The 24264-nt window shown below is 42.3% G+C and overlaps 1 protein-coding gene across 1 annotated transcript in view; it reads right to left on the bottom strand.

The window, feature by feature from the left end:
- Positions 1–24264, bottom strand: part of SLC22A16 (solute carrier family 22 member 16) — a 45011-nt gene continuing 20747 nt past the window's right edge. The window contains exons 3-8 of the mRNA XM_058566462.1: positions 19982–20099; positions 14471–15002; positions 10749–10876; positions 8282–8391; positions 7178–7277; positions 1–375 (exon numbers count right to left, since the gene is read on the bottom strand). Coding sequence (XP_058422445.1) covers positions 163–375; positions 7178–7277; positions 8282–8391; positions 10749–10876; positions 14471–15002; positions 19982–20099 — 1201 coding nt within the window. The 3' untranslated portion in view covers positions 1–162. The remainder of the gene's footprint in view (positions 376–7177; positions 7278–8281; positions 8392–10748; positions 10877–14470; positions 15003–19981; positions 20100–24264) is intronic.

Below are 24264 nucleotides of genomic sequence, written 5' to 3'. Positions count from 1 at the left end.
CTTGATTTTTATTTCTTTTACAAAACAATTGTTTTAAAACTTCTTACAAAATTTTTTTTAAAAGACATATAAATGACATGCGGGAGATGAGAATATATTTCTCTAACACAAAGGCATTAAAGTAAACAATACTTCAGGTGCTAGACAGCACATATGGCACATTTATTCGCTAAGACCAGAATCCTCTGAGTTAATCACTTCTCTTTCTTCCAGCACAGTATTATTGGTTGTGGGAAATAATTCGCCTGAACTGCTATCTTTTGCTGCGTCCAGTTTGGTGGCCTCCTCCCAAGTAGTTGCCAGAGGCTTCCCAAGGGTTTCTGGAAGCCTTAGTGTCAGCAAGCCACTCACAAAAGCCAAAATCCCAAGAAGCGACTAGAAGGAATTAAAATAATAACAATAAGTGACACATCAAGAAAGCAACATGCCCTTCAGAGAATAATAATTTCGGAAACTTTTTCAGAGGGCGATAGAATTGGATCTGACATAACAGTTGTCATTTTTATTCTTCGGTGAGACCTGTGGTTACTTATGGAAGTTCTTTAACTCATCCAATAGGCCTGGTCTGATCACTCATTAATTCATCATTAACCGCTGAGGAGCACCTACTCAATAAATCCCAGTTACTGCCGGCATTATTACTCTTGCAGGCACTGTTCTAGGAGCCACACAGCGAAAAAAGTCCCTGTCCCATATTCCCAGTCTCCAGAGTCTTGTGGAGAAACCCAGCAATTCAGTCTTGAGTTGGGACTTGATGGTGAAGGACAGTCTCAGTCAACCCTGTCCCTGCCCCAATAATCGGTATGCTGTCAGCATTCAATAAATGATGGGGAATGAATGAATGAATGCATGCATGCACCAATCAATGTTTCAATGAACCCAAACCGACAGAATTTAGAGGGAAACAAAACAAAGGCAATGGAAACTAACTGCTATTTTGGGGGGGGAAGAACATCCATTTGATTTTCTATAAAAATTTAGTATTTCTTTACTTTCCAAATTTTGACACATAAAAGGCAAACTTTTAGACTAGCACCGTGTTTTCCTTTAAATATGAAAATCATATTAAAAATTAAAGTCTACATATTTATTCTCTGTTGATCATTATGAAGATATTGGGTGGATTTTAGAACTAAATCTCTACATAGTCTGTAAAAACGCATTCTGTCCTTACATAATTTAAACTCCTTTAGCAAAAAATACTGCCTGGGAAGAACCCATAAAAATAAATTAAGGCATGGTTTTTCTGATAAATCTACCTACTTGGTGCTTTTACAGCCTCTGAGGATGAGAAGCATGAAGCACACAGTGCAGCAGTGACGGGATGTGAGGCCACATCAGTAACAGACGTGACCTGGGAGCACAGCTTTTTATTTGGTTTACAGAATGCTGATAACCTCATTCTCAGAAGTATGGGCTAAGCCTAGAAACAGTAGCAGAATTTAAAGTGATATTCCAAAGAGTTTTTAAAGGCATTTTCTAGTGTCTTGAGACATAGCAGGTGTAATCCACTGATGCAGACACCCCAGAGGAGCCCTATGTCAGGGTCTGACGAACACAGAATAAGTCTAAACATGAAACAGAATCAAATGGAAGATCCAAGACGGGACTGGATTTTTCTTTTTAGCTCAGTAGTGAAAAGGATAGTCAGGCAGTAAACAAACCCATAACCCTCCATGTCCCCTCTCACTCCAAGCAGAAGACCTGGCCTCCTGCAGTCCTGGCGGGCTCCCTCCACCCCCACAAACGTCCCAATGAGCCCCCCTCCCCACCTCTCCCTCTCCCTGGCCGGGAGAAGCCCTTCATCTCCTCCAGACTCCATTGCCTCTCACCTCCTCCTCCGGGGTCTCCCTCCATCAACAGACCTCCCTCCCTCTCACATACTTTTGACCTTTTCCTTTATGCTGGTTATTTTCCCCCAGGAAAAATAAAAGTTCTCGAGCCTTTTGTAATCTCCGTACCCACTCTGCAGAGGAACTTGCACTTGCTACCTGTGTGGCCTTGGGCAAGTTACTGAACTTTCCTGCTCCTCAGTTTCCTCATCTGTAAAATGGAAATAATAACAGTGCCTGCCTCAAAGGACTGAAAGGATTAAGTAACACATTTAAAGCACTTACAAGAGTGCCTGGCCCCTGGTAAGCAGTCAGTAAATGCCAGCTGTCGTTACTGCTACTTTATCTTTTAAAACAAGCAAAAGAGGCCCTCTGCCTCGGCCCACACCAACTCCAGCCTCCAGCCCGTCCTCTCCACCGCGGTCACTGCTTCCCCCTCTGTCTCTCTTCCCGTCTTGCCCTCTGCAGCACGGCCCACCCCCACCACCCACAGACGCTGCTCTTCCCAAGCCACAAACTCCTAGCTGCCAAATCCAATGGGTGTTTTCCTGAGCCGCTCTTTCTAAGCCACCGTCCTCTCCTGCCTTCCTCACCTCCTCTTCCCCTTTGAAATCCTGGTCACCTCCCCACCTCCCTGGCTGCTGCACCTCAGTCTCTGCCCTGGACTCCTCCATCCATCGCACCTTAAATGCGCTGCTCCCCGGGTTCTGCTCTTCAGTCTCGCTCACTCCTCCCTCGCCTCTTGATAAGCTGACTCCCAAACCTGTGCCTCCAACAGGCGGGTCCCCTGAGCTCCAGACCTGCAAAAGCATCTGCCTCCTGGATGCCTCCCCCGGCCGTCCTGCAGGCACCTCCCACTCAACACACCCCATTCGAGTGCACCATCCTTCCCCACCTCAGCCCTGTTTGACCTCTTGGGTTCCCTCTAGCCCCGAGAATGACTCTTGCATCCCTCTGCCCTCTCCACCACACCCAACAGGTAACCAGGTCCTGTGGATATGACTTGTCCATCCTGTCCTCTCCAATCCACCTTTAGTCTGAATTCTCTTTCCTTCTGACCCCCTTTGAGATCCTTGCCCATCTTTCCAGACTTCTCTTCTGACTCCCACAACCCACCCTGGATGTTAGCAATAATGCTTCCACCCCAACCCAAACTGGCCATGTTCCTTTGCCCCTCTAAGCCTTTGCCTCTTTGTTCCCTCTACCTGGAATTCTCTTCTCTCCTCCTCCACCAGGTTGACTCTTCCTGGCCCCTCCAGATACAGATTAAAGGCTTCCTCCTCCAGGAAGCATCCCGCCTGGCCCTAGCCTGGGTTGGTAGCCCTCTCCTACAACCCCATAACCCCGGTATTTCCCCGCTATGGCCCTCTTCTCTGGGGCTTGTGACAGTTTGCTCTTCTGCTTTCCCCGCCACCCTGGAAGTCTCTGAGGACAGAGGCTGTTTCTTTCATCTCTGGTCCTTAGCATAGCAGGAGGTTAGTTCAAAATCAACACTCAATAAACCTTTGCCAAATGAGTTGATGAATGAATTGTGTTCGCTTTTTCCTTTTAGATTACTAGAAAATAATGGTTAGTAATAAAAGCGTCAGAACGACTGATTTTCATGTGCTTCTTTTCAAAAGAGAAAACATAAACTTATCTTCTCGATTAGCGTTTTCATTTCTCAAAATGAAAACACTGGCTCCCTAGGCAGTTTGACGTCCGTAAATAAGCTTAATGAGAAATTTAATAATTTATTTTTTTACTCATTAAAAACAACAAGCAACATGTGTTGCATCCAAAGGAAGCACATTCACGGAATATTTCTGCAAATATACACAAGACCCTGCTGACAGAGACTGTCTCGGGGCAGCGGGTCTGGGGCAGGCAAGGGCAGTCAGGGTCAGGGGGGAGGAGGAGCTTATCTCTCTGCATTATTCCCTTCTGTACTGTTTGTTTGTTTAACCTGGTAAAAAGTGTGGTATTTGGGTTTGAATCCAAGCTCTGTCACCTTTACAGACCTTGGGCTGTAACCCTTGGTATGACCTTGGGCTAATAACTACTTTCTGTACATCAGTCTCCACATCTGTAAAATGCGGACAGCAATAGTCTCTGCATTCTATGAAGACTAATTTTTGTAAAGCACTTAAAATAGAGCTTGCCACGTAACAAGCACTATTTAAGTCCCTATTAAATAAAATTAAAGATCCCCTTTAACTCCATAGTCCCTAATTGACTGTTATGGATGTCCTTTAAAAAAATCTTTATGTAGTTTTAGTCGTTTTTATAGCAGTTTGCTTTTATAGATTTATATGTCTTCTTCGGAGTGTTTCAGCTCATTGTTTTTAAAAATACTTTTCCGTTTTTATCTTTTATTTATTTAATGAGGAACACAAAGTGCTAGCACAAAGGAGATGCTTCTAGAAAAGTGCATGCATGCCCTAAAAAGGATGGTAGACTCTCCAAAAATACCTCCCTGGGCAGGCCAGACAGCCCGTATCATTTCTCAACTTCAGAGTCAGCCCAGGAAAGAGGCTGGCATCCCAACACCCCAATCAAGCAAACTTGACTGAGTGCCCGTTCCTGGGACATGAGAGAGACCCACGATAGGCCAATGAGTCCCAAGGGCAGACGCACACCACCTGTGTACAAGGTGATGTCAGGTAGCATCAAACACTTCATTTTATTCCTTTTGAGGTTTTGTTAAATTGTATTTTAGAAAACATATAACTAGTATAACACCCATGATTTCACTGAGATTATTGGCCAGTCTACTTGATTTAAAATATTAAGTAAATTATAACATGAGTGGCACATAAAGCGAGGGAAATGCTTTGCCGGACCCAGTAGTGGGGATACAAAATGCCCATTCTGCAAGAGTTCAACAGTTCAACTGAGGGACAAAGATACACACGCAAATAATGAAGCCAGCCTGTGACTGCAGCCTGGGAAAGGAGTGCACTCGAAATGCTATGCAGACATGAGACAGGGAGAGGTTGGGTGATTGGATGATGGTGGCCTTCTTGGAGAAGTTGGGTTTGCTCTGTATCTTAAACGATACCTGGGGGCTGCTTCATCTAAACTCCTACAGTGTTTGGCCTCCCACCAGTCATCCAGCAGAGGCACTGCGGGAGGATGAACTGGGAACGAGGCAAGTGGTTCCAGTTCTGGTATTGTTTCTCCAGCTGTGCAAGTCACAGCCACTAAAGCTCTGGGACAGCCTCATCTAGAAGATCCTGGCAAGGCAGCTGCTCTCCACAAAGCCTGGGAAGACCATGTGAGAGGGACTGTGTTGTGTCAACGGCCATGGACTTCATGGAAATACTGGGAAGAAATCGCTGCCTTAACTCATCTTATGGTTCTGTGAGCCCTTCAAGGCTCTGTCCCAGATGGAGTTCACACTTTTGAGACAGTTTGAGTCCTAATGGTTCTTGGATTTACCTCTTAAAAAGAAAAAAAAGGTCTATATCTGTCTATCTGTCATAAAATATGGTAAAAGGTCTATATCTGTCTATCTGTCGTAAAATATGGTTTAAGTATAAAAATGCATAAAACACAAGCACAGTTTAAGAAGTAATTATAAAGCAAACACATCATGTTCTTGATCAACCACAACAAAACACTGTTTGCATCCCAGAAGCGTGCCTCTCCCTCCTCCACAGTCGTCCCGATTTTGTCACTTAGCCTTATCTGTTTTCCTCGTTTTAACATCACTTCCATGTAAAGTCCATGTAAAACTGTTCCCATTCTCTTAAAAAAAAAAAGGAAAAAAATATAGATACCTGGAGGTGGCAGGGGGAGATGGGAGAGAAGCATGCTCTGCCGAGGGCACGTTCAGGCAGCGGCATAGGAGGAGAGTGGGTGGCGGGTGAGTGAGAACAGGGTGAGCATGGAGAGGAGGGGGAAGTGTGTGAGGAACCCAAACAAATAGGGATGATCAGCAGGAGGTCGCTCTGGAAAAGGCCTGAATATCAGGCAGAGTTTGGACTTTATTCTGAAGATGAGGGGGCAGTTGGGTCAGAGCTGTGGTTCAGTAAACTATTCTGATGGGGTAGGGGTGGTGGAGTGGAGGAAGACCTGAGAGGCAGAAGGTGAAGAGGAACTGAACTGCAAGCAGGCAAGCTAGGGTGGTTTTGAGAAAGAAGGTAAGGTTTAGTGTCATGGATTTGGAGGAGAGGGAGAAAGAGGAACAGAGGGAATACAAAGCCCACGCTCAAGTGTCATGCTGGAGGCCACTGACTCCCTGACCCAAAGCGGGAGACAGAAGGAGGAGGGAATGTAAGTCACCAACCAGTTCTGTTTAGGAAACAGTGAATTTGTTCTAAGACACCCAGGAAGAATATCCATGAGGCTCGTGGAAACATAGGTTTGCAGCTTGGAAGAGAAGTCAAACTCAGGAGAGGTTATCCACACAGAGATTGGGAAAGACAGCCAGGATGGCTCTTGGAGAATGAATCTGTTTAAGGAGCAATCCAAAAAAGAAAGAGGAGCACTGAGGGAGGGAACAGCCTGGAGAGCTACGGCAAAGAAGTCCCGGAGAGGGAGCCTGGAGGAGGAGGGAGAGGGCCAGCAGACCCAGGGCTTGCCCCGAAGTCACTGCAACACCTGAGGCCACCCCAACCCCCACACTCCCCACTTCCTAACACCCCCACCCCTCCCCATCTCCCGTCTTCCTCCTGACCAGAGCATCATACTAATCCCAGGTGTATGACAGTGCTCCACGTGACTTTCCAACCTTGCAGCCCCTACCTGAGGAAATCTGCAAACTGAACACAACCGCTCTCACTCTTCATAACCCAGCAAACAGCTCATGCTACGGAGCCAGAGGAAGCGTATGAGAAGCCTCGCCCATGAAGAGCCCGTCATGTTTCAGGTAACCTGAAAACCACAGATCCCTAAACCTCTCCATCAGGCATCACAGAAGCCTCCAAGGAGCAGGCAGCCTCCAGAATTTGCCTTGACCGGCAGGCACACAGTAGAACACAGAGGCCAGGGCTGGGGGTGGGAGGCAGCCTGCGGATCCAGGCGGAGGAGCACAGGCTGGGCGGGGCCGGGTGATGGAGACAGAGGCACTGAGAGAGGACAGAGACCGGAGCTCTCCCTGTGCAGTCCCGCTTCCTGATGGGGACGAGGACAGGCCCTTCTCTGGCAGGCCGAGTTGTAATTAACAGCTCACCGGTGGTGGAAGGCAGAAACAAGAAATCAGCAACCACCGCCCTACTTACCGACTGGTGAGCTGTTAATAAGGTTTCTACAAACTCCCATAGTTGAATTATAAATTGGCTTCCAATAAATAAAAATGTAGAAGGCAATTAGCTGCTCTGCCTCTCTGCTGTCTCAGTAAGGCTCTAGAAACTGATGAACACCTGTGGCATGAAGATCCACACGCTGGAGAGAGAAACGCAGAGCGGGGCCATGATGCTTCCCACACGGCACACCATACTGCCACTCCCCACGGCCAGCGACCTGAAAACATGAAGAGTGTTAAAACAGCAGCAAGAACAGAAGACAAACAGAGTACAAATGATGCAGAGAGTGATGGAATGACTTCCTGTAGCCCCTGTCCACCCTCCCAGCAGAGAATAAATAATAAAACTTAAGCTCAGCTTAATATACTTGGAAATAATCTACTTTAATTTTTTAAGACTCACTCATGACTTATATCCACATTCTGTGAAACCCAGGCATGCAGATAATTCAAGACAAAAAAAAGGGGCAAACCATTCTTCATCTGCTATGCACATGGGGTCCTTATGAATATGCATTAAGTCTAACACTGAGGATAACATCAGTCTTCTAGAGCCAGAATTTGTTTGGGGTAGGGAATGGAAATTTGGGAAAACGAAAGATTTATATCTATAGAACATTCTATTTCAATTTTTTGAAGTCAAGCAGTATCTTAATGTGATTTTCTTTAAAAGTTATTTAAAGAAACCTTATAGAATGTCTAGTAGGAATGGATGTGCTTTTCTTGTGAATAAGTATCTCTTATTAAGCCAAGGAGAGAGGGCCCAGGAGAAACCAAACCTGCCAGACACCTTGATCTCCCTGGACTTCCAGCCTCCATAACTTCGAGAAAATAAATTTCCGTTGTTTGAGCCCCCCAGCCTTCGGTGTTTTGATATAGCCACCTTATCAAATTAATACAACTGACATCAGAACACCAAGAGACACATCCTGAGAAAATTAGCCTTGAGTTATATGGGGAGTCAGTGTAAGACAATTGTATTTGAGATTTAAAATGGTTTTAGGATAATAGAGTGTTATTTCAAAACAATTTCTTTAATATCCTTGCTAATGAGGTATAGACAAAGCCGCAGATTCAGAATTAGCATCATCGTGTAACTTAAAGCATCTCAGAGCTCTGGTAACTTCTATCAAAAGAAAGCTTTTATACTCAAAGGCCAAATATAATGAAATGACGTGCAAGTGAAAGATAAGAAAACAACAGAAAAATAAGTAACTCTTACCTTATAAGGGTTGGATACAATTCTGCTGTATAAAGGTAAATGAGACCAAATGCTGCCCCTATAGCAAATTTTCCAGCCATAGTCACCCCCACACTCCAGATATGGTAATCCTGAAAAAATATATCTATTAGTAAAATAGACCATCATAAGTAATATTTTTAAATGGAAAATATAAAATCTTCAAAATTATTATTTTAAAACTTTCTAATTCTCCAGTATTTTTCAGAACAATGAAGAATTTTATTTTTCTGTTTGAATTTATTTTGTAAACTCTACTTATGGTCTGCAAAAGCTTTCCCTCTTTATGAAATTTAGAGGGAAGTTTTATTGTGCCTGCCCCCAGCCTTGGAGATTTCAAATTATCAAATAGGAAAAGCCATTTGGGAAGACAGCTTTGGAATGAGACACCCAGACAGTGCTGGTTCCACCAATAATTGACCCACTCCTTCCAGAATTGATCCAGCAGAATGAATCGAAGAGCCATGAAAACAAATTGTGCCCTTTGTGGCAGTAATCCCCTGGCTTATAAACTATCTTCAGAAAATAATTTGAAAGTGATAACAGAACTATTAGAACAGAGTCTTTTTTTTTTTTTTGGCTGCTGCATTCCTCAACAGCAAAAGTTCAGTGCCTCCAACTCAGTCTCTGTGTCCCTAATGTGCTTCACTTCTAGGAGTGGCTCACAAAGACCTCCCATATTCCATCTTTCTCTCCTCCCCATCTGTCAGCTGGATGTCGAGACCCAGGTGACCTTGGAGTTCATGTGTTGAGGATGGCAGCACCTTTGTCAACCTGAGTCCCTGAATGACTCCATGGAGCCAAACCCCCCCTCACCACTCCCACTGCCACCAACCAGGTGCACCCACATCGAACTTTCTATGAGTGAAAAAAAGTCTATTATATGAAGGCACCGAGATTTGGGGATACCTCTATTAAAGCAGCTAGTGTCACCTTAATTACTATTGTAGACAATATTTGTTGAATGAATTAATGTGACTTGAAAAAAATTATATTGTGTTGACACTACCACTTGCGGAGAAATTTTACTAGAAGGGAGAAATTTGTGGTTAAGGGTTAGTGCTCTTTTTCTACAAATCCCCACCAGCCACTTTTCTGTCTTCTCCATTATCACTGGGGCTTAACCACTGTAGAACTCAAAGGTTCTGTGGTTCCCGTAAATCTTCACCAGCTCCAAGGCAGCTGCCATCAACTCAACTAATATAACTGCAAACTACTTAAAAATAAAGACCAAATAAAAGGTATGGATGAAGTTCCCTCAAATTGGCAGAGGCCTCCTTGTCCTGAGTAGTTTCATTGCATTCATATCAGTTATCAATCACCTGGAAATTTCAGTTACATAAAACATTTGATTCACCAACCCTGATAGTTAAGTGTGGTGTTACTATAAAAGGAAGTCACTGGTTAGCTTAAACTAAATTTCAAACAATATGCAAAATTTAAAATGCTTGCCCTGAACGTTGAGATACCATTGCTTAATAATTATATAATTGCTGGAGAAAATTATATAAAATATTTTAAAGTATTGTTATAGTGACTATATTTTCCAAACAGAGAATGAAAATACAGGTTCTGATAACATTTTTTCAGGAAGAGGCAGAGCACTTCTGGATGCAAGAGGTATTCCAGGGATGAAGTTTGCCAAAATACAGAAATGTGAAAGTCATTTCAGTAGTTTATGGCAGTGTTTCTCACTAAGAAATTGCATTTTTAAAAACAAGCTCCTTGGGGGATTCATGCATACTAGAAATTGGAAACTACTAATCTACCACAATGAAAAACAAGACCATTTAAACTGGAACAATCTTGAATATAAGACTTATTATGTCCTTCACACATCTCCAGGGCTCCCTCCCTCCTTCAGATTTCTGATCAAATGTCACCTTCTCTGAGAGGCACACCATCCTTGATCACCCTAGATAAAATAAAATAGTACACATGTGCTCCCTTCCCTCCCAACACACAGTCATTCTCTATCCCTCATCCTGTTTTGTTTTTCTTCATTATACTTATAGAAACTTGATTCACTGTCTGTCTTCAGCACCTAGAACAGCACCTGGCACATAACAGATGCTGGAAAATCCTTGTTGAATGAATAAATGAATAAACATTTAAGATGACAATGATCACTGGAAGGCATGATCTACTTTCCTCACTCAAGATTATTGTGTCTATGAAATACAACACTGGCCATCTCTGGGAAGTGGAATTAGGGGCTTTTTTTTTTTTTACATTTTTTTCCCTTAAATGTTCTACAATAAACATGTACTACTTACATAACAGAGAAAGAATAGTTTTTCAAAGAAAGCATATTTTTAAATATTATGTATATACTCTGTCCATATGTCTGAATTGATCTTCATACTTATCACAATAAGCTAAAAATTCTCCCATCAAACTGTCATGGTATTAACTAACCATTCCCTAAATAAAACATAAAATAACTCACCTTGGGGATCACCATAATCACACCACAGATCAGTGCAGTTGAGATAAGGGAGAAGATCAGAATGTTTCTTCTCCCCAAACTGTCCATCCCCAAGCACACGAACATGTAGGCAGGAATTTCCACCGCGCCTGTCATTGAGCGAAAAGGCCCTCTATAAGCTGTGGTGGCCAACTGTACAAGGGGACCCCGCCTTCTAACTCACCACTCAAAAGGAGTGATCAGCCCTCTCCCGGCTTCCAGGGTCCTCTAAGAAATATCCAACAGCCGCCTGAGAGGCAGCAAGCCCTACCACTTTTAAACTCACTGGAGCAAGGGAGGAGGACATTTCCTGTGAAATGCACTAATGTTCACATAATCCGCCCAGCACTTATCCCCTGTCCTAGGGACTTTATCCCCTACAAGCCTGTAAGCTCTCCAGGACATGGCATGGTGTCTGGAGGACCAGCCTGTTTAATGAATACATAAGTAAATTAATAGACAACATTGATAATTTCTGGTCTTTGGTTTCTTACTCTTGGCAGAACTAGAGAGAAATTTTTGTATGAGTAACTTCAAACTTACAAAGTAAAGTATAAAATTCAGTGTCGGCTAGATCCATAAGCTAATGACAACTGCTTGATGGATTTTAAACCTAAAAGTAAGCATTTTAAAATCTAATATGAATCCCCTAAGAACAAGGATACTTTATCTTTTTTTTTTTGTGAGGAAGATCAGCCCTGAGCTAACATCTGATGCCAATCCTCCTCTTTTTTCTGAGGAAGACTGGCCCTGAGCTAACATCCCTGCCCATCTTCCTCTACTTTATATGGGACGCCACCACAGCATGGCTCGACAAGCAGTGCATCACTGCGCACCCGGGACCCGAACCTACGAACCCCAAGCCGCTGTAGCGGAGCGCAAGCACTTAACCGCTTGCCCCACCAGGCCGGCCCCAGGGATACTTTATTTTGGACCTCTTTTCCCCCTACCATAACAAAAAATAAAGAGCTGAATCCGTAAGTCCATAATGGACTTAAAAGCCCTTCCCTTGAAGAACCGAAGTTTGAATCTTAGTTTCAGAACACAAAAGCTTTATATCTATCGGCCAGAACGAAACAGGGAGCAAGCAAGATCTCTCAGCACACCCCGCAATCTCCTTTGGGAAACTGTCACTGTTTACCAGCCCGGATCCTCCACATCATGCAAAGTTCTGTTGTTTCCTCCCTCTGCAGTTTGCCTAATCTCAGGACACTGCCCGCCGCTGTGTATTAGGAGTGATGTGAATTTCTCCATTCAACTACAGAATGTTACAAGCACCTGGATAGGCAGGTCTGGATCTACATGTCTCCCACAGCTTCTAGAACACATCACAGGGGTGCACACATATTTTCTGAGTGAATATTCTTAGTAGTGCATCAGAAATTAAACTCAGTTGCAGCTGCTTAGTTAATAACTGGCTCAGGCAAAGGCACTCAAAAGAAAATTCTGAGCCCAGGTTGAGAGACAGTCTCTCTCCCTTTCATTAATGTGAAAAATAAACAGCTTGGGAGGAAACACCTCCTTTCATGGACCCTACTGTGAGGTCCATGCTTGTGGGCCAGGAGGGTACGTACATCCATCACTCTACTTTTTTATTTTTTATTTTTTTAGTGAGGAAGATTCTCTCTGAGCTAACATCTGTTGCCAATCTTCCTCTTTTTTCTGCTTGAGGAAGATTTTGCCCTGAGCTAACATCTGTACCAATCCTCCTCTATTTTGTATGTGGGTCACCGTCACAGCACGGCTTGACAAGTGGTGTAGGTCCATGCCTGGGTTCCGAACCTGGGCCACCAAAGTGGAGCACACCAGACTTAATCACTACGCCATGAGGCCAGCCCCTCTACTGTTTTTTTAAGAGTTTATCAAGCACTTTTCGAGATCAAATAAGGCAATGATCCTTAAAAGAGCCTCATGCGAGTAGGCCTGGATTATTATCCCTAGTTTACAACTAAAATGAAATGATCTGAGCCAAATGAGTAAGTGACAGCTCAGGGGCTGGAATAGAGGTCTTCGGGAGCCAAGGCCTCTTTCCTGCAGCCTCCCTCCCCCATCGCCTCCCTCCATGTCTGACTCAGGGCTCTCCTGTGTGCAGGTTCACCAACCAACTTCCTGGAGTCTAGCAAAGCTTGCAGCAACTGTGAAACAGCTGAGGAGACATTTAAAGTACTACTGTAACTAATGTCACTACACTGGTGTTTCTTGAGTTGCTGCTTCAGGATACCAATACTACATCTAATTTTTGGCTTGACTATATCTGGGATAGAAAGGATGCAAGCAATGAGCCCCAAGCCTTCTGGGATTAGGACAATGTGCCATTTCTTTCTTCACTTTATAATACATAATCTCTCTAATCACTGAGACCCCATTCTGCTCCTATCTCCACATAACCCCAACGGTGTGTCTTGAAGCTACTGAAGCATTTGTCACCTGCAAGGGGCACAAAACCAGAGCTGAAATTCCCACCAGCCCCAAACCATCTCAGGAGATGAAAACTCATTCAAAAATTTCACAGTGTAGCAGTATTGACTAGAAGCACCTGTCAGCAAGAGGACTACTGGGAAGGGTAATGACATGGAAAATCCAAGACAGTAGAGAATATAAAACCATGGTTATTTGTCTTGGAAACATTTTTATATTTATGAGATTGCCAAGCTTCTTGAGAATTTATATCAAAATTAAGAATCTATATAATAATGATCTAAAAATCCACCTTTCCTAAGCTTCCCCCTGTCACACCCCACCCCACTTGACTCTCCTACCATTTGCTGCTCTGTTCTAAGAATACTGCACCATTTCTCAAACTGACATATAGAATGGGTCTGAAGTCAAGACGGGCTCCTTCCACAAACTTGTCGGTTTGCCCGAAAAGAGAGTAAAGTTTTTTCTTAAAATGACTTCTCTCATAATTCCTTCTATGTCATAATAAACAAAAACAGATGTGCCATCAAAGCACTTTAATGAGAAGAGATAATATCAATGTATAAAAATTTTAAAGCAAGATTTTCTGAGGATAATATCAAATATAGATGGCCCACATGGAAAGAACCAGGAGTTAAGACTAGATGGACAAATGCAGATTTCTAATATTTCTCTCACATTTGGCATGAATTTGGTTTACCCTAGGAGTCACGTCTCAAGCTATCCCAGCAGTATCTGATGTCATTTTAACCTGCTACTAAAATGAAAGAATCATGACGATGTAAATTATAGCTGCATGTATTTAAATTATTTTACTGGCTAAAATTTCTACATTAAGGACATTTGAAGGTATAAAGATCTCCAAGACATGTTCAATTTTAAAAGGACAGCAACTTACAATGAACAATATGTCGTGAATGATCTCATTTATGTTAAAATATAAAACATTTATCTGCACAAATGTATGGAAATGCATAGAAAGAGATCTGAAAGGGTACAAGCCAAACATAATAGAAGTTACCTCTAAAAGAGAGTTCTGAGATGGGGATGGGCTTAAAGGAAGGAAGCAAGCAAGGAGAAGAGGCAGAAAAGGAAGGAGGGACTAAATTCTTCTGACTGTTCACGTTTTTTGAAAAGAAAATATATACATGTGTTACAGTATAATAACACTAAAAGAGACCATAATAATATAGTTGGCAGTATTGTTCCTGGTAGAAAAAAAGACAATAAAAACACCGTAGGAATTTCACTTCATTGTCACACTTAAATACAATGTAACTACTTACCCATGAGGAAGAGGTTTAAATATTCATTGCCTCCTAAATTAACAGAATTCAAGGAGAAGGAGTAGAATCCCAAAGCCCCTGTGAACCAAATCAGCCAAAGAGTAAGTGTCCTTGTTCCAATATTCCAGTCATAAAACAGATCTAACAGGTTGTGCTTCTTAACTTCAGTGGTTTTATTACCAACAGGACCATTTAGATCCAGTGATAAAAGTTCTGACAGTTTACAGGAGCTGGCCCTATTCCACTTGGCCATCGTATCAACAACTTTTTGTGCTTCTTCATATCTTCCTTCTGAGAGAAGCCAAAAAGGTGTCTCCGGGAGCATCCAACAGCACAGGACAAAGGGGACAGTCACTGTGGAGAGGACTATCTGATAGATCCACCAGGTCCTGACCAAGTAGCCCATCAAAGCCACCATCATTGCCCCAAGGGCAAAAAAGGAATGCATATGGATGGATGCCCACGTCCGAGATTTCATGCCAATAAATTCCGTCACATAGACAAACACCACTATGAGATAGCCACTTGCAGCCTGAAAAACAAAGGAGGGGGGTGGTCTAGACTTAAGGTCACATTTATAGCTACGGAGGAGTCTGATCTCTCTGCAAATTACACATAGGCAAGAAAGAAAATGACAAAGAATTGTTTTCTGAAGCCCATATCACATTTATAAAATGGCATTTAACCCAATTCATCCTTTTTCTTTAAATGGGTCCTTTCATTCTTCCTCCACCCTCTCCAACCCAAATGAGAAGTTATGTATGATATAAATTTTAGACACTACCTTTTGTTTCATTAAATGTTCCCTTATAGTGTGAATTTATTTCTCAGTTCCTTGTAAATGTGCATATCAATTTATCTACATACAAGAGGTCCTTATTATCAAATCCTAAATTGTTAAATGGGGACAAATAAAGTATGGACAAAAAAAAATGGGGATAAAAACGTGGGAAGAAAAAAGATTTGATTAAAACTTTATTTTGACAGACAACAAAGAAAAAATAGACATACTGGACTTCATGAAAATTAAAAACTTCTGTGCATCAAAAGACACTATCATCAGAGTGAAAAGGCAACCCACAGAATGAGATATTTGCAAATCACATATCTGATAAAAGGTTAATATCCAGAATATATAAAGAACTCCTAAAACTCAACAACAAAACAAACAATCCAATTGAAAAATGAGCAAAAGATGTGGATTTCTCCAAAGAAGATATATGAAAGGCAAATAAGCACATGAAAAGATGTTCAGCATCACTAAACATTAGGGAAATGCAAATCAAAACCACAATGAGATACCACCTCATAGCCATGAGAATGGCTACTATCAAAAAAATACAGAAATTAGAGTTAGCTCTGATGGCCTAGCGGTTAAAGGTCAGCTGTGTTCCACTTCAGCAGACTGGGTTCAGTTCCCAGGCACAGAACCACACTGCTCGTGTGTCAGTAGCCATGCAGTGGCAGCGGCTCACACAGAAGAACTAGAAGGACCTGCAACTAGAATATACAACCACGTACTGGGGCTTTGGGGAGGAAAAAAAACAGAGGAAGATTGGCAAAGGATGTTAGCTCAGAGTGAATCTTTCCCAGCAAAAAAAAAAAAAGCCGATCATTGCCACATAGATTTAAAAAAAAACAAAAACAGAAAATAACAAGTGTTGGCAAGGATGTGGAGAAATTAGAACCCTTGTGCATTGTTGGTGGGAATGTAAAATGGTACAGCTGCTATGGAAAACAGTATGAGGATTTCTCAAAAAATTAAAAAATAGAATTCCCATATGATCCAGCAATCCCACTTTGGGTATATACCCAAAAGAATTGAAAGGGAGATCTCAAAGAGATATTTATATACCCATGTTTATAATAGCAGTATTAACAGTGGTGAAAATTTAGAAGCAAATTTAGAACACTGTATGATTCCACTTATATGTGGTACCCACAGGTATTCAAAATCATAGAGACAGAAGGTGGAATGTTATTTGCTAGGGGCTGGGGGAAAGAGGGAATGGGAGTTCTTGTTTAGTGGGTATAGAGTCTCAGCTTTGCAAGATGAAAAGAGTTCTGGAGACAAATGGTGGTGACGGCTGCAGAACAATATGAACGTACTTATTATCACTGAACTATACACTTAAAAATGGTTACAATAGTAAATTTTATGTTATGTGTATTTTACCACAATAAAAAAAATTGAGGAGGGCCGGCCTGGTGGCATAGTGGTTAAGTTCGCGTGTTCTGCTTCGGCAGCCTGGAGTTTGCAGGTTCGGATCCCAGGCGTGGACCTAGACACCGCTCATCAAACCATGCTGTAGAGGCATCCTACATACAAAATAGAGGAAGACTGGCACTTCTTCCTTGTCCCTAAGGATGTTAGCTCAGGGACAATCTTCCTCATCAAAAAAAAAAAATTGGGGAAAAAAACTTTATTTTGAAAATAGGCCTATCTTTAATTTAACAAAATTTAGATTATAATAACAATATGTTGTCATTCTTGGAATAAACAAAGAATGAATCAAATGATGGATTTTTTGGTTGGTGGAGCGGTGGTAAAATGATTAGAATTCTTCCTACAAAACTATTTCACATTTGACTTTTATAACACAAATCATAAACTTAATTTTTGCAAAATTATTCTAGAATGCCATTGATTTCCCCAAAGGCCTCTCTTAGCCTGTTGATATTCAAATCATATTCTTTTGAAGGCTCATCATGTCATTATCCTGGTGGATGTTAATTTCTTCAAAAGTTAACTGGTCTAGTTCTGCCAGATCCCACTTGGTCAAGGGATTTGGGTCGGATTCAGACAGTTTTTCCCCATTGCTTTCAAAGATGTTTTGTAATCAAGCACCTTCAGTAAGATCTGCAATTTCACCTTGCATCAGAGTCACAAAGAGGTTACCCTACAAGAAATTTCCTATGATGAGAGAGGATTGACACTAGTAGTAAGTAAGCAAGGAGGTGCTTGATAGGGACTATTGTGTTAATGGTCAGTTTAATATTTTTGTGACAACAGTTTTTATTTCCTCATGCAACCTTGTCATTGCAAGACTCAGATTGTGAACGTTGATATTGAGGACTCCTGTATCCAAAAATCTAATTGTTTGGTAAATGTTTGCTGCTGTTACAGCAAACAAAGAAAGATTGTAATAACCTTCAAATACTACAAATTTGCCCCGTAAGTTAAGCTGTAACATCAGTCCCCAACACGTTTTTTTCAAAGCTAATTCTTTCTGAGTCCACTCCCACCTCCTATTGGTTACTTCTGTCACTGGGTTCAGACAATCCATACACAACTGCCTAAATAATTCCAAAAGACTCTGAATCCATTGACACCTGTCACCTCCACTCATAACACTGTATTCCTCACATCTACCCTGACCCCACCCCCAACAGAGCAGCCAGAATGACCACTTTACCCGACCTGAACCCCTTCTGTGGATTCTCATTGCCTCTAGGAAATCTCTTTATCACCCTACAAGGCCCTGCCTAATCCCCCCCTCCCCTTCAGCCTCATCAGTGTATTTCGCCTCCCCTCTATTCTCCAGACATCTGGACCTTCAACTCTTTCTCATCTCAGGGCCTTCTTACTTGCTGCTCCCTCTGCCTGGAATGTTTTCTTACCCATCCCTCAGAACTAAATAGCCCCTGACTCTCCAGACACCCCACCTCCCCTCCCACCATGGGAACCCCTCTCCCCCACTGTTACGCCTCCGCTGTCAACACTGTATGTATTTTTGAAGATGGCCCATCATTGTCTTGCCTTCCCATTACACTGTAGGGTTATTGAAACAGCCTGGTCTGGTTTACTTAGCATTACACTCTGTAGGAAGATCAATAAATGTGTTGAGTGAATGAATCTGCCTGCACCTCCCCTACTCAGAATTCCACCACAAATACATTGCCCACGAAAATAAAAGAAAAGAGCCACAGAAAATTAAGGCCACATTTTACAGATAGTCTATGGGTGGCTGTCTCATTTTCTCAGCTCTGCAAATCGACACCTTGGTATTTTCTAAGACTAAAACAGATATTTTCAGAATTACCTTCTGAAGTCTCCCAAAAGAAGACCTACACACTCTCTTGATACCTGTGCCTCTGTTGAACCATCATTCCCATCAGAAGGTCTCTTATCAAACCTCACTCTGCAGTTACAAAGCCATTTCCTCTTACTCTGTCTTCAGTGGAGACAGAACTGCTGGTTGTTATCTTTTGTAGTAAAAACTCTTTACATTCATAAATATATATATACTTTTTTTTTTTTAAGGTGCAACACCTTCGATTCTCCTAAATCTTTTTTTTATGCATCTTCCCTATCCTTGGCCATCTGTGTGGCTTCCTGGGAACCCTTTCCAGCCATCAGTGAAGACTCCAAACTGAACACACCACCTTGCTCTCTGAGGGGGTGCAGCGACCTCTTCTGAGACCAAAGCCCTCGACTTCTCTCTGGACCCTTGGATCATCTATCCTGGTGAGAAGGGATGCATGCCCTGCTCTGCATACAGCAAGATCACAAGTTCTTCCCGCAGACAAAAACCTCACTCCATTATCCTTGATCAGTGACCTCCAAATAGAATCAACACTGCTGTTGTTTGGTAGTTTGGAACCTGTCTGGAAGCCTCACTAAGTGTGGAAATAGGTTCCTCACTCACTGGTCCACTTCCAATAACAGTCACCATCGTAAAAAGTGCCAGGTGCTGTACCATGGATGTTTACTCTAATCTCACTGAATCCTGATAACAACCCAGTGAAACAGGTATTATTTTCTCCAGATTACAGATTAGAAACTAAGGCTCAAAAATGGTAACACATTTGCCCAAGGTTACACAGCTTAGAAGCCAAAATAGGGCAAAGCTGGTGTTCACACTCATGCCCTTTCCACCAGACTCCCCTGTTCTCATAACAGAAAGGTCTAATCCTTTCTTGTTTTCATTCTTACTGCACAGGATACAAATGACTTTCTTTTTTTTTGCTGAGGAAGATTCACCCTGAGCTAATATCTGTTGCCTATCTTTCTCTTTTTTGTATGTGAGCCACAACCACAGCGTGGCCACACACAAGTGGTGTAGGTCCACGCCTGGGAACCAAACCCTGGGTTGCCGAGCAGAGTGCACTGAACTTAACCACTAGGCCATGGGGCCAGCCCCTACAAATGACTTTCTTAACCATACACCTTCACCATCTGTTTGGCTCATGCATACAGGGCCTGACTAGACCAATATAATTGCTCAGAAATAAAACAATGCCTTAGTAATTGTGGAATGTGGATCATGTGCCAGGCACAGAGTTAAACAAAAAGTTTCTGCCTGGGAAGCAACAGTTTTTCATTTTAATGGATTCCTTTCTAAACATAGAGCATTAATATTCCACAAAAAGACTCCTGCAGTGGAGTGAACAAGGATTAGTCCTTGATCTCTCTCACTAGATTCCAAATGAGTAAAACTAAGAGACTGAAGGTTTAATATGAAAATATTGCAGTAGAATTAAAGAGGTAAAAAAAACCACCCAACTCACCATCGCAAGAAGAAAGCGTGCGACCACAAAGCTGTAATAATCGAATGTGAATCCCGCTGCCACGCCAAAGAAAAACATGCCAGTGCTTGTGGACCACAGGACAAGGCGTCTGCCGATCCTGAAAAATAAGAATCACGCAGTGGAAGAAGCAAGGTACGGTTGTAACAGTTTAAACACCCACTCCAATTCATGAAAGGTGAGTGGTACCTATATTTTTAATAGCTTATGTATTTGATTGTTGTTATTCATTCATTTTGAGCAAATCATAAGTTAACACACGATTTCTTCAAGAGGCCAGTTTTTCTGGAGGGGCCTCTACCTAGCTGCTAATATACACACACGATCAGTCTGGGTGATCCCCAGAGGACCTCCTAATCTGGGATTGGAGGGATGAAGAGGGAGGATTTGTCATTTTCCTCCCAAGACTTCCTGTCTCTGCCTTCTTGGATCATCTTCCCTGTTGGGCTGGCTCTGCTCACCAAGGGTGAGGCAGCTGTCGCTAGGCCCCTCTGAAAACAGAGGTCTGGCTACCTTATGCTTCTCGAACAATGTGCTCACTTGCCCTATATAATCGAGAGGGGCATCTCTTTGTCTAAAAAGCAAATAAATTGTATTCCTGACAAATTTTTAAAAATTGAGATATAATCCACATGCAATAAAATTCAACCTTTTAAAATACACAACTCAGAGCCTTTTAGTATATTCACAGAGTTGTGTGACTCTCATCACTATCTATCTCATCACTATCTCATCACAGGACGTTTTCATCACTCCAGGAAGAAACTGCAGCCAGGAGCCATCATTCCGTATTCTCTGCTCCCTCTAGCCCCTGACAACCACTGATCTACTTTCTGTCTCTATAGAGTTGCCTCTTATGGACTTTTCATATAAACGGAGTCACACCATCTGTGTATCTGGCTTCTTTCACTAAGCATTATGTTTTCAAGGTTCATCCACGTTGTAGCACGTATCAGTACTTCATTCCTTTTTATGACTAAATAACATTCCATTGTATGGATATACCACATTTTGTTTATCTATTCATCAGCTGATGGACATTGGATTGTTTCCACTTTTTGGCTATTGTGAGTAATACTCCCATGAACATTCATGAGCAAGATTTTGTATGAACTTATGTTTTCAATTCTCTTGGGTATATACAGAGAAGTGGAATTGCTGGGTCATATGATAACTCTATGTTGAACTTTTAGGAACTGCCAAACTGTTTTCCAAAGTGGCTGCCCCATTTTTACAATCCCACCTGCAAGGTATGAGGGTACCAATTTCTCCACATCCTCCACAACACTTGTATTGTCAGTTTTTTTGATTATAGCTATCCTAGTGAGCGTGCAAGGGTATCTCATTGTGATTTTGATTTTCATTTCCCTAATGATTAACGATGTTGAACATTTTTATATGTGCTTATTGGCCATTCTTTAGAGAACTATCTATCCAAATCTTTTGCCCAGTTTTAAACTGGGTCTTTTTATTGTTGAGTTATCAGAGTTCTTTATATATTCTGGATACTAGACCCTTATTAGATATATGATTTGCAAATATTTTCTCCCTGTGGTTGTCCCTGACAGTTTTAAGGCAAAAGAACATAGTCTTGAGATTTCAACCAACAGGTTTGACAGGTATAGCAGAGGATATGCAAGCAAATAAGAAACTGTCATCTTCACGCTCTCAGCCTTCTCTGCTCTCACACAGGATTGTTGGCCCTATACACAAACGTTTCCCAATCTCATTTGAGCCTTGAATGTCTTTTAAAATGATTTTTTACCCATCCCTGATCAACCCCCTCTACTACCCCCAGTGTCTCCACTCTCAGCAGATGAGCAGCCACCTCCTGCAGGGAACAGAGACCATGAAAGACAAAGCCCCACAACTCCCTGCTCTGCCCCTTGTCAACACAACCTGCATCTGCATTCAGCCTGCTCTTCTTCCCTCCCCTCTAGAGACACATGCCCTGTTCTCTCCAAGTACCATTCTGCATCTTTGTATTGCATCATGCCTCTTCCCACCTCCTCTGAGACCTCATTCTACCAACTACTTCTTTGTTATCTGTCTTTCCCTCTCCTCTGACTCCTTCCTTTCAGTTTAAGTCTCTTCCAACCAAAGACAAGAACCTTCTCTGGACCCCACCCCTCCTTCAGCCACCTTGCATCTTGCATTGCCTCCCCTGACACAGTTATCAGAAGGGAGTATCTACTTCCCCAGATCCTACATTTCCTCAGCCAATGACCGCCACCAGGTTGCAACTGACTTTCCTGAGATCGCTTTACAGTCCCCAGGGACCTCCAGGTTGCCTCTCTGGGTCCTTTGCTGCCTGTCTTCTCTAGTGGCACTGACCATGCCTGCTCCTGAGGGGCCTGCTCTCCTTCGGCTTGTAGAACACCACCCTCCAGGTTGGCTCGTGTCTCCCCAATGGCCCACCTGCCTCAACACTGGCATCTCCTAAGGTTCTCTGCTGCACACTCTCTGCCCTTGTGATGTCATCTACTTCCCTGGCTCTGATTCCTAAATATGTGCTATTAACTGCCTGCTTGCCTTCGGGCCCCAGCTGCTCTTCTCCACTTGAATGCCCTGCAAAGCTGAAATCTTCTGTTTTTGTCGTTATAGTTGGTATTAATTTTTATTTTCCCTTTTTTTCTTAATCCAGGGATAGTACATGCTCATTGGCAATATGCAAACGTTTTCCTCTCTTCCAAAGCAGCTCTCTGCCTCGTATTTCCTGAGTTGGTCGGCAATATCACCTGCCCTCCAGGCTCCTAAACTTTAATGCATTCCTCCCCCAACTCCTCTCCCTCCTGCATATTGGTCGCCAAATTATGTCAGTTTAAAAATGCCTCCCAAATATGTATCCATCTTTCTTTCTCCGCTTCTCCTGTTTTCATTCAAGCCTTCACCATTTCTGACATCATCCGTCCCAATAGCCTCCCAACCAGTCCTTTTAATGTCACACCAGCACGCTCCCCACACTTCCTAGAAATAAAACAGTCCTGGTCATGATTCTGTCTCTTGTTGTTTCCTTTATCCATCCCACACGTCTTCCAAACTGACCTCCCCACCATTCCCAGAACGTGCCAGGCTCTCTCATGACACAAAGTTGCTCCTTCCCCTTGGAAAGTCTTCTCCAGTTGAGCTTTTAGAACCCAGATCAACCGTGAAGCTTTTTCTGACCATCCTCTGGGGTCTTGTGGCAGAAATTAAGAGACAGTTAGGTATACAGGCCTGGGTTCAAATCCCAGCCCCACCGCTCACTTTCGAAATGAACTTTCTGTGCTTCCTTTTCCTCATCAGTAAAAGAGGGCCAACAGTGCCTCCCTCTTTAACTAATAAAATGAGATAACACACAAGACATTTAGACTAGTACCTGCTGCATAGGAAATTGCCCACAAATGTTAGTTGTTATTACTTTAAAAGCATTTACCACATTTCATTGAAATTATCTGTTTAGAAGTCTGTCTCCTCTACTGTTAGATCCATAAGGATGGGATCAGATCTTATTTCTTGGCTTTTTTATTACAATATATCATACATAAGAATATATAAAAACATATATACATAATTTAGAGATTAATAAAGAATCAAACACCTATGAAATCACAACCCAAACTAAGAAAGAGATCATTGCCAGCCTCCCAATAGCTTCTCACACCTCCCTTTGTGATTTCAAACCCTTTGCCCCCTTCTAGGAGGAACCATTATCCTAATTTTGGCAATAATCAATTCCTTGCTTTTCATTCCATTTTACCACTTTTATAAGAAACCCCAAAAAATATAGGTTACTTTTGCTAGTTTTTAAACTTTCTATAATAGAACAGTACCATATGTATTATTTTATGACTTGCTTCTTTCACTCAACGTTATTTTTGGAGATTCATCTCTGTTGTTTTGCATGGCTGTGGTTCATTCATTTCATGGCCACATATCCCACTGCAAAGAGACACTGCAATACATGGGTCTAAGATATGGTGGAAGGACGTTTGAGTTGTTTGCAGTGCCAGGCTGTTAGGAACAATGTGGTAGGAACATTCTTATGCATATACCCATATGGACATGTGCAAGAGCATCTCCAGAGCACACGCCCTAGAACATGTGGGCTGTACACATCACCAACTTCTCTGTATAATGCTAAACCATTCTTCAAAGTTCTCTCGATTTGCATTCTCAATGTGCATTCACACCAGCAGGGTGAGAGATTCTATTACTCCATATCCTCACCAACTCTTAGCATTACATGACTTCTTACTTTTGACAACTGGTGAAAAATAAATGGT

Source organism: Diceros bicornis, chromosome 23 (assembly GCF_020826845.1).
Source record: "Diceros bicornis minor isolate mBicDic1 chromosome 23, mDicBic1.mat.cur, whole genome shotgun sequence".
NCBI classification, from domain to species: Eukaryota; Metazoa; Chordata; class Mammalia; order Perissodactyla; family Rhinocerotidae; genus Diceros; species Diceros bicornis.
Note: the sequence above shows the minus strand (reverse complement) of the source record. Positions and strands in the feature narration are given on the sequence as shown.